Below are 18872 nucleotides of genomic sequence, written 5' to 3' on the forward strand. Positions count from 1 at the left end.
CAGGTGGTGTAGCCAGAAAACGATAGAGAAACACAACGATTTGATGGACTAACAAAACTGTTTCCATGGCTGTGAAAGCTTTGAGAGCATGTGGGGATCCACTGGAGGCCTGAAGAGTTGTGTAATATTCCATTTTTGTGGCTTAGTGCCAGGCTCAAAAGGAAAAAGACTGGCTGCAATAAAAAGACTCTCCATCCACTTTATGTGTGTGTGGGTGCGTGTTTGTGTGCGTGAGAAAGAAAAAAGGCCAAAAAACAAAAGCTCAGTGGTGATGCATGTGGCTCAAATTACAGAGTCAAATATAATATACCACAAAGAGAGAATACACAAGTAGTGTTGAAGCTGTATTGTATTTCCCTTCTTGTTCAATACGGCATGAATACACAACACACTGATGCCAAAAGACATACACTTATCAAACAATCACACTTACAGCATTTGCTCTGTATCAGATTGTATTAACTACTGTAAAAATCTCCGTAACAATAGTTCCAAAACGTAAGCACCAAATGTATTTTTTCCCTTTCAGGTATGCTAGTACCTCGGTTTTTGTTTGTATTCCAATAGGTCAGACGGAGACTGAATTATATGAAAATCAAAGCAATTTCTCACAGAAAATGTAATTCCAGATAATCCCATCCAGAAACCCAAAAATATGAACACACAACACATTTTGTAGAGAATAATTATAGTTTTACATGTAGAAAATAAATGTGAACTACGTACAAATAATGAACAAATCTAAATTGTTTATTCTGACTGATTCATAATTTTCGTAAATCGATTTAAAAATGGTCTATTTTTGCAATTTTTTTTAAGAATAAATTTTTTGATTAAAAACTAACAACTATAATTGATATCATTAATACTATTGACACTGTTGCTTTTATTATATTTGCATTTATTTAATTTTTTTGTATTGTACAAACCCCGTTTCCATATGAGTTGGGAAATTGTGTTAGATGTAAATATAAACGGAATACAATGATTTGCGAATCCTTTTCAACCCATATTCAATTGAATGCACTACAAAGACAAGATATTTGATGTGCAAACTCATAAACTTTATTTTTTTTTTTGCAAATAATATTTAACTTAGAATTTCATGGCTGCAACACGTGCCAATGTAGTTGGGAAAGGGCATGTTCACCACTGTGTTACATGGCCTTTTCTTTTAACAACATTCAATAAACGATTGGGAACTGAGGAAACTAATTGTTGAAGCTTTGAAAGTGGAATTCTTTCCCATTCTTGTTTTATGTAGAGCTTCAGTCGTTCAACAGTCCGGGGTCTCCGCTGTCGTATTTTACGCTTCATAATGCGCCACACATTTTCGATGGGAGACAGGTCTGGACTGCAGGCAGGCCAGGAAAGTACCCGCACTCTTTTTTTACGAAGCCACGCTGTTGTAACACGTGCTGAATGTGGCTTGGCATTGTCTTGCTGAAGTAAGCAGGGGCGTCCATGAAAAAGACGGCGCTTAGATGGCAGCATATGTTGTTCCAAAACCTGTACCGGTATGTACCTTTTAGCATTAATGGTGCCTTCACAGATGTGTAAGTTACCCATGCCTTGGGCACTAATGCACCTCCATACCATCACAGATGCTGGCTTTTGAACTTTGTGTCGATAACAGTCTGGATGGTTCGCTTCTCCTTTGGTCCGGATGACACGATGTCGAATATTTCCAAAAACAATTTGAAATGTGGACACGTCAGACCACAGAACACTTTTCCACTTTGCATGAGTCCATCTTAGATGATCTCGGGCCCAGAGAAGCCGGCGGCGTTTCTGGATGTTGTTGATAAATGGCTTTCGCTTTGCATAGTAGAGCTTTAACTTGCACTTACAGATCTTACAACTTTATCAGTATTTATTGCCACTTTTCCCAACTTCTTTGTCACGTGTTGATGGCATCAAATTATAAAGTTAATGATTATTTGCAAAAAAAAAAATGTTTAGCAGTTTGAACATGCATCGGTTGGGAACATCTCTGCGCCGCTCGGGATGGTTTCCTGCTGGGCCCACTATGGACTGGACTCTTACTATTATGTTGGATCCACTGTGGACTGGACTCTCACAATATTATGTCAGACCCACTCGACATCCATCCATTGCATTCGGTCTCCCCTAGAGGGGGGGGGGTTACCCACATATGCGGTCCTCTTCAAGGTTTCTCATTGTCATTCACATCAATGTCCCACTGGGGTGAGTTTTTCCTTGCCCTTATGTGGGCTCTGTACCGAGGATATCGTTGTGGCTTGTGCAGCCCTTTGAGACACTTGTGATTTAGGGCTATACAAATAAACATTGATTGATTGATTGATTGAACATCAAAAATATGTTGTCTTTGTAGCATATTCAACTGAATATGGGTTGAAAATGATTTGCAAATCATTGTATTCCGTTTATATTTACATCTAACACAATTTCCCAACTCATATGAAAACGGGGTTTGTAGGGATCAAATGGAAAGGTCCCTAAAAAATTCCCTCTCTAATAAATGAACATTAAACATCACTTTTACTGTTATTGAAGACTCTTGCTGGCTAAAACGGCAATGAGAGAGAGGGTAGGAGCCACGCGGAAGCCACCCTTGTGCTTTGCTCCAAGTTCTTTCTTAAATGTAATGTTTTCACCTTCTTTATCAAAGTGCTGGCACTTGCAACTTTCTTTGGTCAAGCCCTGCATAACATGGTTTGATTTTTGTGTCACTTTTCCACTATTTGTATGTTTCCTGTTTTGCAGGGGTAAAATCATTGATTTGCTCATTTGTTGACTGATATATTTTAAATGTTGCAATATCGATTCACAAGGCATAATATTGATCGTAAAAATAAGGTAAGTATTGTACGATTGTATGTCAGCAGCCAAGAGAGGAGCAACCTTTAAGCTTTTTAGAAATGGTTACATTACTATTTATATGCCAAATAACAATTGTGATACATATTGTAATTGCAAGAGGCTGCAATATAAGGTATATCGTCATAAAGCAGGTGTGTCAACCTCATTTTTACTGAGGGCCATATTGCAGTTATAGCTGCCCTCAAAGGGCCGCTTGTAACCATAAATAATTTATGAATATAAATCTATAGCGATTCCCCTACAATTACCTACATATGTATTCATTTATTTTTCAGCACGATGTAAAAAAAAAAAAAAAATTGTTTTGTGAATTTTGAAATTTGATTTTGTCGTAAAAAAAACCTGCCAGCTCAGTCACTACAAGTTTACCGTTAAATTTGCGGTGGTTTTACAGTATATTACTGTAAATGGAAAAAAACTAAGTATAGAGGCATCGCAATTCTAACATGGACAATTTTAAAAATCAATTAGTAAACTTCAATAGTCGATCATCGATGTATTTATTGTAAATAAAGAAATGCAGACAATTGTACGATTTGGTTGAGTGCAGAGAACCACCTCACCGAGAGATCCGATCAGCTCCTTTATTATTGGGCCCTTGTGTTCCAGTTTTGCACACATTTCCATAAATTCAATAAATGTTATGGAAATCTCTCATTGCAAACAAAAATAAATGTAAAACTGCATCAATATATATAAATTAAAGATGCATTAATAATCGTTTATCGAATCGTTGCTCCTGAATCGTAATCGAATCATGAGGTGCCCAAAGATTCCCAACTCTACAAAAACCGGTATTATAGTTATTTTAATTTTTTAATTTTATTATGATTTTTTTTCTATTTTTAGAACACTTCATATTGGTCTACATAACATGTAATGATGGTTCTTTGGAGAAGAAATTGCATACATTTTGTTTTACAGACCTATTTGTAAGCCACAATTTTGCTCCCTTTTAAAACAGCTCGTTTTGAGAGGCAGAGTTGTTAGATGCAAATTAACCCCTCCTCACCACACACCCTCACGCTGAGTCGGCATTTGCCCCCGCTTGGCAGATATGTTTTGTAGTTTTTTAGCTTTCTAGTTTTTATTGTGCACTTTAGACATTGATGACCAGTACCAGCCATCTGTTTTAAGTGACTTTCACCACAACACAACATTCCAGATGATATAGTGAAATCAAAGGGCTCACCGTCTTTTTTTGTCGGCGCGATAAGGAGACTTAGCGGGCGGACGGGAGAAAGGTAGCAGATGTCATAGGCTGCAGGTCTGTAACTATATAGTAAGGTTAAACCTCTTCAGAGTCTGTATCTCTCCAATGCTAAATCCTGGACATATCCATGTGTATATTGACAGTAAAATGCGTTTCTATTCTATATCATGTAAATCAGAGGTCTCAAACTCAATTTACCTGGGGCCAACTGGATGCAGAAACTGGGTGAGGCTGGGCCGCAAGAAAATATTTCTTTAAAAAAAATCTAACATGCACTTTTTAATGAATTCACCTTCTTTGAATGGCTTTCCCGCCCTAGCAACCATCTCACTCACCATGTAGCTAGCTTTGACTGCTGCATCGCTCTTTTCGCTTGCTTTCTTGATGAAATCGTGTTGCCTCAGTAGACTGGTTTTAAAATTTGCAACCCGGTTCACTCTCTCATCTCCCTGGTATTTTGCATACTCCTCAGCATGTCTAGTTGTATAATGACGTTTCAAATTGTATTCCTTGTGCACCGCAACTTTCTCTGTATCATCTACAGAAAAGAGCTATAAGGATTATTCATAAAGTAGATTACTTAGAACCAGTGTTGGGTTAGTTACTGAAAACCAGTAACTAGTTACAGTTACTAGTTACTTTATTTCAAAAGTAACTCAGTTACTAACACAGTTACTTACACCAAAAAGTAATGCATTACTGTGAAAAGTAACTATTTAGTTACTTCTACTTTTTTTTTTAAAGCTCCCATTAATGCCCTTTTAGCCTTTATTTCAGTACTGTTATTGCACTGGAGAATAATACAATCTGTTGATCAACTTGACATGCATTTGCATCACTGAACTCTGCTAAGCAATGTGGTCTACATACAACACACAAAGACAAAGATATGTTTCAAAGGGCCAATTTATTTCAGGCCAGAACAAATTGACAAAACTATTTTAAATAGCTGCAACATAACATACATAAGTAACAAACAGCATAATAACACTAACACTAACCACGTTAAACCCAGATTCCGAACTAATAAGGGTCTTAACTCATTCTCTTTCTATGCCACTTCAATATGGAATGCACTCCCAACAGGTGTAAAATAAAGGGCATCTCTATCCTCCTTCAAAACCGCACTAAAAGAACACCTCCAGGCAACTACAACCCTAAACTAACACCCTCCCTTCCACATAATACCTCTTCGGATTGTAAATAATCAAATGTAGACACTTTTTCTTATACTTTCTGATCTCTCTCTCTGTGTCCACTACTTGCTATACATATCCTACCAAGTCAGTCCTACACTGTTTCAATGTCCATTTCTCTGATGATGCAATTGTTGATGACAGAAGTGTTGATACCAACCAAACCTAACCCCCCACCCTCCATATCCCACACCCCGGATTGTAAATAATGTAAATAATTCAATGTATATACCCTGATGATTATCTTGTGTGATGACTGTATTATGATGTTAGTATATATTTGATAGTATATATCTGTATCATGAATCAATTTAAGTGGACCCCGACTTAAACAAGTTGAAAAACTTATTCGGGTGTTACCATTTAGTGGTCAATTGTACGGAATATGTACTGTACTGTGCAATCTACTCATAAAAGTTTCAATCAATCAATCAATCAACAACATAGCTATAAATCTGGCTTCACCTAAGGAATGCACACGTGGCATACACAAAGCCTAACCAGGCAGATTTGAATTGTTGTTTTGGGCAGTAGACGGGATCTTTGATCCAAGACACAACTTACATTTAACTAAAATGTTATTTTCTTTGTGCTCGACAAAAGAAAAGAAGTGAGAATATCTCATACTTGCCAACCCTCCCGAATTTCAGTGCCTCTCCCCGGGACAACCATTCTCCAAATGTCTTAAGCCGGACTTAAGGCACGCCCACTCCAGGTCCGTGCGGATCTGAGTGAGGACAGCCTGTCGTCACGTCCGCTTGGCCAACCAAAAAGTAACCACAGAACACTATACCGTATAGTCGTTATAGTGTTCTGTGGTTACTTTTTGGTTGGCCAATGGTTTACGTTGTATTGCGCACCCCCCTACCCTCCCCTTCCCACAACCAGACACACACACACACACACACACAGAGAGCGCAGAGGAAGAATCAGAAGCACGTCACTGCTTCGCTGCAATAAAACACACTCAGATCCTCAGTTTCTAGCCGATACTACATAAAAAATAACGTAAAATAACGCAGTAACGCATCATGTAGTAACAGTAACTGAGTTACTGAATATAAAAAATAGCGCGTTAGATTACTAGTTACCGCCGAAACTAACGGCGTTAGTCCCAACACTGCTTAGAACACACAAACATATTATTTATTAATTCGGTTTATTGAAATTACAGGAGCTAGTAAAGTTACAGACATTATGTATCATGTTTAAGGCTAAAAGTAAAACATTACCAGCAAATTTACAAAAAATGTTTGTCATCACTTCTGAGAATGAAGAGCATAGAAGAAAAGGTAATTTCCAACATCAGTATTCAAGGACAACTTTAAAACAAATGTGCATATCAGTGGTGGGGGTTAAACTATGGAATTATTTTTACAATTAGATAAAGTATTGTAAAAATATATTCCAATTGAAAAAAATATATAAAGACAGAACAATAAGATCATATGGACAGCCATAAGTGTTTACATTTTGCTTTATATTTATTATTTTACTTATTTTTTGCCTGGTTTTGTGTTTGATTTGTATCATCCCGTGAGGTGTATATTACTTATTTTGTTTTTTTTGTTCGGTTTGTACTTCATGAAGTTTTGCACTTGTGTTTTGTTTTTGTGTGTTTTTTTGTTTGTTTTCGTTATATTTGGATGTAATTGTTGGTTTATATGACATCATTAAGTAAGACTACGTATTATGTTGAAGGGGGCAAGAAAATAAGATTTTTCTTCATACTGCTCCTTCTCAGACATTGGTGTGTAAATGTATAATTGAAAAATTGTGGTAAAATTATCTATCGATCAAAAATGCACATCAATGAAGGAGAAAAATAAAAATGAAATGAAATGAAATGTTGTAGTATAGCCGGTTTTACATACATTTGAATTGGCTGACTCACAGAATGATGTTTGGGTAAATGTCTACCATATATAAATAATCCGCTGACATCACACTTGTAAAAAAACCGTCACATTTTAACAAAATTCCAAACGGAGCAGGTGCTACTAAATAACAAAATTTAGTAGCATCAAAACATTTTGGTTGCACAGAAAAATAATAGGAGCTATATTTATAAAATGTCCTAAGTAACACAATTTTACTAATAACACTCAAGCCATGTACACAGTAACACATGTTCACTCAAACAAATAAACACAGTGCTATCATAAGGCCTAATGCAACCCTCAAACATCTCTGTCCCACAGCTTTTATAGTCAAGTAATACAACCTCATGCCATGTACGGAGCCACACAAGGTATCAGTCACATAAAGGTTGCCTAACTTTCCAAAGTATTTTAAGCATTATATCATATATACGGCTTTTAGTGCGAAATGAAATAACTATGCCCGTGTGTAACCTGTGCTATTGGATTAGCTTTGTGTGTTGATCGCTAAAGATCTAAAGTTAGCTATCATTGAATATATATTCTATCATAAAAACAACATAATTGCAAATTGTTAGTTCCCTCTCTTGGACTGTTTTTGTATTTCTGCATGCGCTGCCTGCGTGTACAAGACAGTGGTGAGTGACCAGCATGAACGCCAAACAATTTCTTCAGACCGATGAGCTACTTTTTTCTATATAATCACCAACTGTAGAGAATATAAACACTAAAACGAGATATGATGTTCTGTTAAACCACTGCTAGTAACATAACCTAGCCTGTGGTGTTCGAGTTATTTTTTGTTTGATAAATGTAACTGAGAACTAGTGGCAAACAGCTGAATCTATTTAAAAAAAGGTACATATGTCAAATAAAACTAGATTAAAAAACTGGTTTTAAGGTTAGCGTAAACTAAGTCCACACATACCACTTTGTCTTCTTTCTGGTTGTCAGAAGACAGCAAGCTCCACTCGATATCCAGCGGCCCGGAATCCGCGGGGTCTAAAGTGAACATGCAGTCCAGTTTCACGCTTTGACCGCTGGCTTTCTCGATGGACGTCATTGCTGAGGAGGTTATCTCCAGTCCAACAGTAGAAGCTGAGCAGAGATACAAACAGAGGGGAGGGACATTAGCTCTCAGCTGAGACAAACACACAGCGAGAGCTGTTAAACTGTTTTAATCGTGTTAGCTAGAAGCATCCAAATACCACCTTTTCACTTCCGATTCAAAACCAATATTGCACTAACACGATATCATACATACTTTTATTACTTTGTAATGTGAAGCGTTAGAAAAGGTTCGATCAAGTGAAATTAGCCAAACAGAGAACAATGGTAGACATTAAAAACCATAACCTATTTATTATTAACCGTCTGGAATGGGCTTATGTTGTCTTTAAGTTGAAGAGGAGTGGTAATTGTTTCTTTGGCAACACCCAGTGGCCACAGTAATTCATTAATTCAGGTGGTGCCTGACTCAGATGGTAGAGCAGTCATCCAGAAAGGTGAAGATTCCTGGCACAAATCCACCTTCCGCCAACCTAGTCCCTGCCGTTGTATCTCTTGGGCAAGACACTTCAACCACCTTGCTCCCTGCGCCTCCTACACTACTGTATGTATGTTTGTTACGGGACACTTTTTAACACACTTCCGCCTAAGAGACTTTGTATGTAAATATTTGGTATTTGACAAATGTGCTGTTTTAGACTACAATATTGTTCAATTAAGGACCCTAGGGATGTTACATTCGGGGTTTTCTTTACATTCTCCATCCGAAAATTCCTTCACAACATCTCTCTCCCACGAGTCTTTCTTTGCTTCGGACCCGCATTTAATCGAACAATTCCAAGACCTTCTTGGTAGTAGTGTCATGTTCATAGCGCAATCTAAGATCATTTGTTGATGCTGTCTGCTATTTAACATCAGCATAGCCAATAGAATTGCAATACTTGTAATCTCTGCCGATATTACAGCGGACATCAGTTACAACAAGAACTGCACTGTTGACTTGTAAGGAGCTGCAAAGATGCCTTGTTTTGGTGTGACGTCATATGTCAACCGGAAAAGCAATACATTAATCTGCGCTAAAAGGAAATAAGCGCCCCCCAATGTACAGGAGGCACACGGCGTATGACCAATAGTCGCATTGGTGAGTGTGCATGGACACTGGGACATCACATGTAGGTGTGAAAATACAGAAATATAAAAAACTATTTGAGAAATCAGACTAATTTAGTGCATCTTTGATCGACAATAAAAGACAAATTGGCAGGGGCAATCACATATTGTTTTCACGAAAATCGGCTGATACTGATCGGTGGCCAATCAATTGACACATCCCTACTAATTACTTGTGTCTAGCTTGGGTGCTTAGCTGTTGTGTAACTGCTAACTCCTAGTAACCGCTAGCTCCTAGTAGCCTACAGCCTACTATGTTTACTTTTTTTTACCCCCACTGATATTGGATCGGGACATCCCTAGTGTTAGCATTAACTCTTTTTTGACACAGATGAAAACAGTTCATAAAAATTGCACCAACTTGCACATCAGACAAAAAAGGAGACCAGTAAGCTGTCAAAGGTTTTGGTTCAAGGAATGTTGCACTCATGAAATAAAAATGTCTACTTCTCGTTGTAGCAGCAAAGTACCTCCTAAAATATGCAGAATGTAAAAAACACAGTAATAGAATAGAGCACAGCTAAGCGGAGGAAAGGGTGATTACCAGAGATGTTAACCCTTCTCCAAAGCATTTATTCTGAGGATGAATAAACATCATTTCCTTAGGACATCAACTGGGATATGATTATTTATTCAGTAAGAGATTTAAATCCCAGTAAGGAATAGAGATGTCACATGCTGCTTCAATACATTCAAATCCTTCTGACAGCCATGCATCTACCTTCCTGTCAGCAGGTGGGAGCTTAAAAAATGAAAGCACCTCAATATGTCATGGCGGGAATGTGTTGTATAGGTGTAACAGATAAAATGTCACAAGAAAACACGAACAGACGTCAGCTGAATTGTCTGCGTATAAAATGAGCGTCCCCTCTTTAACGATTCAAAAACAATTCATCATTTCAAGTCACATCTGCATCCCATTGAGCTCCTTTACAAAGACAGATGGAGACGACAAACACGGCAAAGTAATTAAAGTAATTGCAATAAGAGCTAAAACTGTGAACGCCTCATTAACAGCGAAATTAGCATATTCTTTCTGGAAGGTACGCTATTTTGATGAGAAGACCTCCATCAAACAAAAAACAAGAATGTATGAATGCCCACAAACACAAGCAGAGCTGTGCTCTCCAAATCTCAGCAGTCTTGTTACCTGATTAATGATGAATATTAAATTGTTATTTTTAAAATACTCTCTTAAAAAATGTCTGTTATTTGCTCAAATAGTGATGGGTGAAACAATACAGAATAACCACACTTGAAATATTGCGGCTTAATCACATGGCCATTTTTTTTTACATTTTATTTCAAATATGTTCCACATATTTTGGCCTGAATTAAGTTTAAAATTAAGATTTTTTTTAATGTATTACTTCATAATATGCTGTGACGATCGACGTCCATTTCCAAGTCCATCCATCCATCCATCCATTTTCTGCCGCTTGTCCCTTTTGGGGTTGCGGGGGGTGCTGGAGCCTATCTCAGCTGCATTCGGGCGGAAGGCAGGGTACACCCTGGACAAGTCGCCACCTCATTGCAGGGCCAACACAGATAGACAGACAACATTCACACTCACATTCACACACTAGGGCCAATTTAGTGTTGCCAATCAACCTATCCCCAGGTGCATATCTTTGGCGGTGGGAGGAAGCCGGAGTACCCGGAGGGAACCCACGCAGTCACGGGGAGAACATGCAAACTCCACACAGAAAGATCCCGAGCCCGGGATTGAACTCAGGACTACTCAGGAGAGCACTACTCAGAGGCACATGCACTAACCCCTGTTCCACCGTGCTGCCCCATTTCCAAGTCAAGGGTGACAATGTTAACAACATGGCGGATAATCTTCGTCCTATCTTCACCGCGACAATCAAGTTGACAAACTTTTGGCAGAGCAACTTTTTGAGGCACTTCATCAATAACCCATGTTAAAATTGGTGAGCATTATCAAAAGATGAGACATAACAGTACCGGCATGCTACTTAATGCTCACAAGACCGCTATCAGCAGTTGTCCGGGCAATGCAAGTGGAGACGATCATCTGGGGATGATGTGTATCAACAGAGTTCGAACTCTGTTGATACACATCATCTTCGACATTATTAGCTCCACATGACATTGGTTAGCATTTGACGTGAACAATGTAGAATGCCAACATGGGACACAGAATGCTAACAACAAAGTCGTAGCTGTGACTGTCAAGTTGACCAAATTTTTGCAGAACATATCATGCTCATGGTTTCGGCACATGGAGCCTAGTTCAAACTTTGAATAATTACCCAGCATGTGATGAAGTATTTCTACAACGTGGTCATGTATTAGTGGTCACGTGACGACTGAGCGATAACACTTAGACGATCCTCCGGACTACCAGTGAGTACTGTAATCTACAGTACAACAAATTTAGGGCCAATATATTGGATGAAATGAGTGTAAAGGTGATTATAAGGCTGTTCATTCATGTTAAGAGAGCTCTCTGTTCTAAAAAAATCATATTCAGAAGGTTGTAAACAGTTTTCAATGATCCCTATGAAAACATTTGAATAACGCAAATTAATAAATTAAATAATAATCCTACTTTTCAGGAATTTGGTTACAGTGGTCAGGGCTGAAACCAAATAGCAGCGTCAAACGAGGGTCGACTTTACCTCGATGTGCATTTTAAGAAAAAACAAGTGACCAAAAAACTGCTGTGTGTTTGACTGTGAAGCATCAAACTGCGATTATCAGGAAGCTTCTCTCACAGCACCAAATAAAGGAAAACCAAAATATGTTACTGTTTATTTCCTGTTTTTTCATTGATCAGATCAAGTGTGGTAGTGTATTGTAGTAGAGTTGCCCTTCGCATATTCCCTTCTACAAAAAACAATTATATTTGTTAGCTATTAGTTTTATTTGCAGGTTAAATGTAGTGACTATTATTTCAGTAGATGCTCTACTATGGAACACCAACACCGTATCATGCAGCCAGCGAGTATACCACACACCCACTGAGGCATCATTCACACATCACCAGTGCTTAGTGTCAACATGCTGTTAGCATGAACGCCACGTGGCTACATTTAAATATATTTGCTAATTCTATTCTAAAGTCTCAGTCCTGTTGCTGTCAGTCCTGTTACTGCAAGTTACAACAAACAGACGGCAGTGATTCAGTTTGTATAGCCCAAATTTTGATTGAGAACATTTTCACCGTGGTAGTCCTTGAAACTATGAGCCGCACAAACTTGCAGTCTCTTTTTCCGACCCATCTAACCATTCGTTCTGTTTTATTAATGTGACAGCGTGTCAGGTGACAGACGCGAGGGGGGGTTGGGGTCTCAGCACGGTAGTAATGTTTTCATTCAGTCATTAACATAACACCATGAGGAAGGTCAAGGGGACTGTCAGCGTATCAAAAATGCAAATTAAATTAGGGGAAAAAATGTCCCTCAGTAAAAGAACCTTCTTTAATCTTGTTGTAAGACCTCAACAAATATTGCGTAGCATACAGTGCATCCAGAAAGTATTCACAGTGCTTCAGATGGCAGTTATATTACAGCCTTATTCCAAAATGGAATAAATTATTTTTTTTCCTCAACATTCTGAACACATTGACAATGTGAAAAAAAGTGTTTTTAGTTTTGTTTTCATTTTGCAAATGTATTAAAAAAAAGAAAAAGAAAAAAAGAAATCACATGTACCCCAGGGTAGGGCTGGGCGTTATATCAAATATACTCGATATATCACGGGTTAGTCTCTGTGCGATATCGAAAATGACTATCGTGATATTCGAGTATACGTTCTCACGCAGTTGCTTTTAGCTGCGGGCACTACGCTACATGCGTTTCTCACTCTTTCTTGTCTCTCCTTCTCACAGAGAGATAAAACAAGCACACCTTCTTACATACGTCATACGCTCTCGTGGAGCAGAGCGGTAGCGGCATGGTAACATTAGCTGTGGTGCCAACGGTGCGGTGTGAGTGGTAATACGAGAGAGAGAAGGTGCGATTCTGGTTACAAATGGAGGAATAATTATTTCCCAAGAAAAACAGCACGGGGTCCATCGTCTGGCGGTGGTTTGGCTTCAAGCGGGAAGATGTTGAACAATTATGCGGCAAAAGCGTTGCTACAAAAAGTAGCAGCACTACTAATGTAGCATCATTTGAAAAATCACCCGCTCGAGAATGAAGTGTTTGAAACTCCGCATGTCAACATCTCCGTTCGATGCCACACCAACAAAATGCCGAAGCAACTATTTCCAGTTCAACACCGTATGAAAAAAATAATCAACAACAGAAGGAGATAACGTCCACAGTAACCTTCCACAGAGCGAAGGACATAAACTATTTGATTTCCTATTATGCAGCTCATTTTATTTGACACTTATTGAAATATATTGTGTGACATCATGCACAAAAGTGCACTTTATTTGTGTTTAACTATTGTAGTGGCGTTCTGTACAAAAAGTGCACTTTAATTTAGTGTTGTTTTGATATGTCATCTTAGTGACATCATGCACAAAAGTGCACTTATAGCTTGTTTTAAAATGTCTCTGACAATCTTGCACTTTCTGTTTTGGAAATTACATGAATGTTTGTGCCACTGCTTAATAACTGTTTAATAAATACAGTTTTGGTAAATTGACTTAGTTGTGATTTCCCTCTCTGCATGAAAGTTTAGAATGAGCATATATTATGCAGTATGGACAAGAATGTTTTAATGTAGACACATAGAATCATCATACTGCTGTGATTATATGCATCAAGTGTTCATTCAAGGCTATGGCAAAATATAGAGATATATATCGTGTATCGTGACATGGCCTAAAAATATCGAGATATTAATAAAAGGCCATATCGCCCAGCCCTACCCCAGGGATTTAATACTTGGGTCAAAATGTTTCAATATTTATATAAACGACATTTGTAAAAATTCAAAGGACTTAATTTTATTTGAAGATGACACGACTGTGTTTTGTTCATGAGAGAACACCCAGAAGCTAATACAAATAATAAGAGAAGAAATTACCGTATTTTCCGCACTATAAGGCGCACCTAAAAACCACAATTTTTCTCAAAAGCTGACAGTGCGCCTTATAACCCGGTGCGCTTTATTACGATTCATTTTCATAAAGTTTCGGTCTCGCAACTTCGGTAAACAGCCGCCATCTTTTTTCCCGGTAGAACAGGAAGCGCTTCTTCTTCTACGCAAGCAACCGCCAAGGAAAGCACCCGCCCCCATAGAACAGGAAGCGCTTCTTCTTCTACTGTAAGCTACCACCCGCCCCCGGAAGAAGAAGAAAAAACGCGCGGATATCACCGTACGTTTCATTTCCTGTTTACATCTGTAAAGACCACAAAATGGCTCCTACTAAGCGATCCGGTTCATAAAAAGACGCAATCTCTCCATCCGCACACGGATTACTACCGTATTTCACAGCTGATATTCCTGTGAACCGCACTGTGGAACGGGAGCACGTACGGTGAATATTCGCACCACAGGGAATGAGAAGTCATCCTTCACTGTGGTTCTAGCTTGCCATGCTAACTTCCACCCATGGTGATATTCAAAAGGAAGACCTTGCCAAAAGAGACCTTTCCAGCCGGCGTCATCATAAAAGCTAACTCGAAGGGATGGATGGATGAAGAAAAGATGAGCGAGTGGTTAAGGGAAGTTTACGCGAAGAGGCCGGGTGGCTTTTTTCACACAGCTCCGAAGGCGAACACACCTTCACTAAGACGGGCAGATAGCGCCGGTCGACATACGCCAACATCTGCCAGTGGATCGTAAATGCCTGGGCAGATAGTTTCGGTCACAACTGTGGTCCGAGCTTTCCGGAAGGCAGGATTCACAGAACTGCTGCACAACAACAGCGACACTGAATCCGATGACTTCGACGAGGCGGAGCCGGCCATTTTTGGATCCCACGCTTGCGCAATTTTTCAATTCGGACACCGAAGACGAAGAATTCGAAGGATTTACGAATGAAGAATAACTTCAGAAGGTGAGCGCTATGTTTATTTTGTGTGTTGTGACATTAACGTTCGAGCAACATTATGTTGCTATTTATTGCTCTACACCATTTTGAATTTTACTATGTTTGTGATTGCACATTTGCGTACATTTTGGGACAGAGTTGTTAGAACGCTGGTTTTCAATATATTATTAAAGTTTGACTGAACTATCTGACTGTTTTTTTGACATTCACTTTAGCGCAGCGTTTTTTTGACATTCACTTTAGCGCAGCGTAGGCGCGGCTTATAGTCCGGGGCGGCTTATTGGTGGACAAAATTATGAAATATGTAATTCATAGAAGGTGCGGCTAATAATCCGGTGCGCCTTATAGTGCGGAAAATACGGTAACAAATTAAAAAGATGGTTTGACAAGAAGAGACTATCTTTGAATCTCAGTAAAACTAAAACAATGTTATTTGGTAACAGTAGAAGAGAGAGTCAAACACAAATATAAATAGACAGAGTAGACATTGAAAGGGTAAAAGAAGAATGTTTTGGGTGTAATAATGGATGATAAAATGAACTGGAAATCTCATGAAAAAATATACACCAAAGAGTGGCAAGAAATATTTATATAATGAATAAAGCAAAATATGTACTTAACCAAAAATCTTTTCATATTATATTCTGCTTGTTAGTGTTACCATGTATGAGTTATTGTGTAGAAATATGGGGAAACAACTACAAAAGTACACTTCATTCACTAACCGTGTTACAAAAAAGGTCAATTAGACCTATATATATCTATATCCAACATAATGTTGGATATAGAGAACATACAAACACTTTATTGATTAAATCCAAAATATTGAAAGTCAATGATTTAGTAAATTTGCACACAGCTAAAATTGTGTACAAAGCAAACTATAACCTGCTAACCAAGAATGTACAACAATCCTTCTCAACAAAAGAGGAGAAATATAACCTTAAAGAAAAATGTAATTTAAAACATGTGTATGCACATACCACACTTAAAACATTTATGTGAAATTAAATTATGGAATGGATTAAACAAATAAGTCAAACAATGTATTAATATGATCCGGTCTAAGAAACTGTTCAAACTACAAGTGTTAAAGTACAAAGCAGAAGAATTTTGATAAGTGTTGAATTTATTGAAAAGGTTATATCATTAATTTTATTAAGTGAATCATAACTGACTTAACTATTTATGAAGAGAACTATTGTATTGAGAGTGATTTGAATGTGTACAAATTGAGAACAGGAAGTGAGCATGTGAGTAATTGCTGTGAAGTGGAAAGGGGGTACGATTGCATAAGCTTTGCTTCTTCCTACTACTTTTCAGAAATGTTGTAAGAAAAATAAAATAAAATATGTACAATATTTAATGTATCATATTGAAACTTAATACATGTTTGAAATAAACTTAAACGTCAATTACAGCCTCAAGTCTTTAATACGATGTCACACGCTTGAAACAACTATCTTTGGACAGTTTCGCACATTTTTTCTTTGCAGCACCTCTCAAGCTCCATCAGGTTGGATCAATCATTAACAATCATTTTCAGATTTCTTCAGAGATGTTCAATCGGATTCAAGTCTGGGTTGTGGCTGGGCCACTCGAGGACATTTACAGAGTTGTCCTGAAGCCGTTCCTTTGATATCCTGGCTGTGTGCTTCGGGTCGTTGTCCTGCTTAAAGATGAACCGTCGCCCCAGTCTGATTTGAAGAGCGCTCTGGAGCAGGTTTACATCTAGGATATTTCTGTACATTGCGGCATTCATCTTTCTCTCTATCCTGGCTAGTCCCCCAGTTCCTGCAGCTGAAAAATCTCCCCACAGCATGATGCTCTCACCACCAGGCTTCACTGTAGGAAAAGTATTGGCCTGGTGATGAGCGGTGCCCTGTGTCCTCCAAACATGATGCCTGACATTCACGCCAAAGAGTTCAATCTTTGTCTCATCAGACCAGATCATTTCATTTGTTATGGTCTGAGAGTCTTTTAGGTGCATGTTGGCAAACTTTTACAAAGGAATGGCTTCCGTCTGGCCACTCCACTACACAGGCCTGATTGGTGGATTGCTGCAGAGATGGTTGTCGTTCTCTCTCCACAGAAGAACGCTGTAGCTCTGACAGAGTGACCATTGGGTTCCTGGTCACCTCACTGACTTGGGCCCTTTTCACCTGGTCGCTAAGCTTAGACGGCTGGCTAACTCTAAGAGTCCTGGTGGTTCCAAACTTCTTCTATTTACAGATGATGCTGTAAATTGCTGTAAACTGTGCTCATTTGGGCCTTCAAGGCAGTAGGTATTTTTCTGTACCCTTCCCTAGATGTGTCCCTCGAGATAATCCTGTCTCAGAGGTCTACAGACAATTCAATCGACTTCATTCTTGGTTTCTGATCTGCTATACACTGTCAAGTGTGGAACCTTATTAGTAATCAAGATTGAGGTGGGAGGTTGGAGGTGTGGGTGCTCCAAAAAGAGGGTGTGGCCTAAATGCACCAGATGCTCAGGGAGGTTAGTGGGGGGATTAAAACCGGATGTAGATATACACCATATACGGTCGTCATTTTGTTTTGTACTTCCCTAAAGACATTCACCATTCTAGTTGTAGTCCATACGTAAGAATAATTTATGACTCTGACAGGAAAAGGTCGGTATTGCAAATTGTAGTTTTTTAAGATATCTGCCATCTTTTTTGTATTCCAAACATCACAATGATTTATGACCCACACAGGAAGGAGTTAGAACTTACTTTTGGAGTTTTGCTGTATTTAAGTTGAAGTGGAGTGGTAATTATGTTTTGGCGTCACCAAGTGGCTACAATAATCCATAATGTTAATGTTATAACGAAGTTGAGCGATGCGACATGTATGTCACTGGAAAAGTTGTAATACACTTCAGCCTTGGAGACTGTGTGTGTAAGTACCATATTTTTCGGATTATAAATCGCTCCGGAGTATAAATCGCACCGGCCGCAAATCCATAGTAATTAAGGAAAAAAACATAAGTCGCATTAGAGTATAAGTCGCATTTTTTGGGTAAATGTATTTGATAAAACCCAACACCAAGAATAGACATTTGAAAGGCAATTTGAAATAAATAAAGAATAGTGAACAACAGGCTGAATAAGAGTATGTTATATGAGGCATAAATAACCAACTGAGAACGTGCCTGGTATGTTAACGTAACATATTATGGTAAGAGTCATTCAAATAACTATAACATATAGAACATGCTATACGTTTACCAAACAATCTGTCACTCCTAATCACTAAATCCGATGAAATCTTCTTCCTCGGTGTAGCTTCTAAACAACTCTGCCAACTCCAAAGGTAGATAATGTGCCGCTTCCTCTTTTATCGCTACGTCTAGTCTCTTACGTGAATGAGATAAATATTATTATTTGATATTTTACGGTAATGTGTTAATAATTTAACACATAAGTCACTCCAGAGTATAACTCGCACCCCCGGCCAAACTATGAAAAAAAACTGCGATTTATAATCCGAAAAATACGGTAATATCAGAATCAGAATAGTTTTTATTGCCATTGTTTGAGAACGGGTTCACAAACTAGGAA

The 18872-nt window shown here is 38.4% G+C and overlaps 1 protein-coding gene across 1 annotated transcript in view; it reads right to left on the bottom strand.

The window, feature by feature from the left end:
* Positions 1–18872, bottom strand: part of cxadr (CXADR Ig-like cell adhesion molecule) — a 126244-nt gene that overhangs the window by 57935 nt on the left and 49437 nt on the right. The window contains exon 2 of the mRNA XM_061963086.1: positions 8083–8252. Coding sequence (XP_061819070.1) covers positions 8083–8252 — 170 coding nt within the window. The remainder of the gene's footprint in view (positions 1–8082; positions 8253–18872) is intronic.

The sequence above is a fragment of the Nerophis lumbriciformis genome, linkage group LG09, assembly GCF_033978685.3.
Source record: "Nerophis lumbriciformis linkage group LG09, RoL_Nlum_v2.1, whole genome shotgun sequence".
In the NCBI taxonomy this organism is placed as follows: Eukaryota; Metazoa; Chordata; class Actinopteri; order Syngnathiformes; family Syngnathidae; genus Nerophis; species Nerophis lumbriciformis.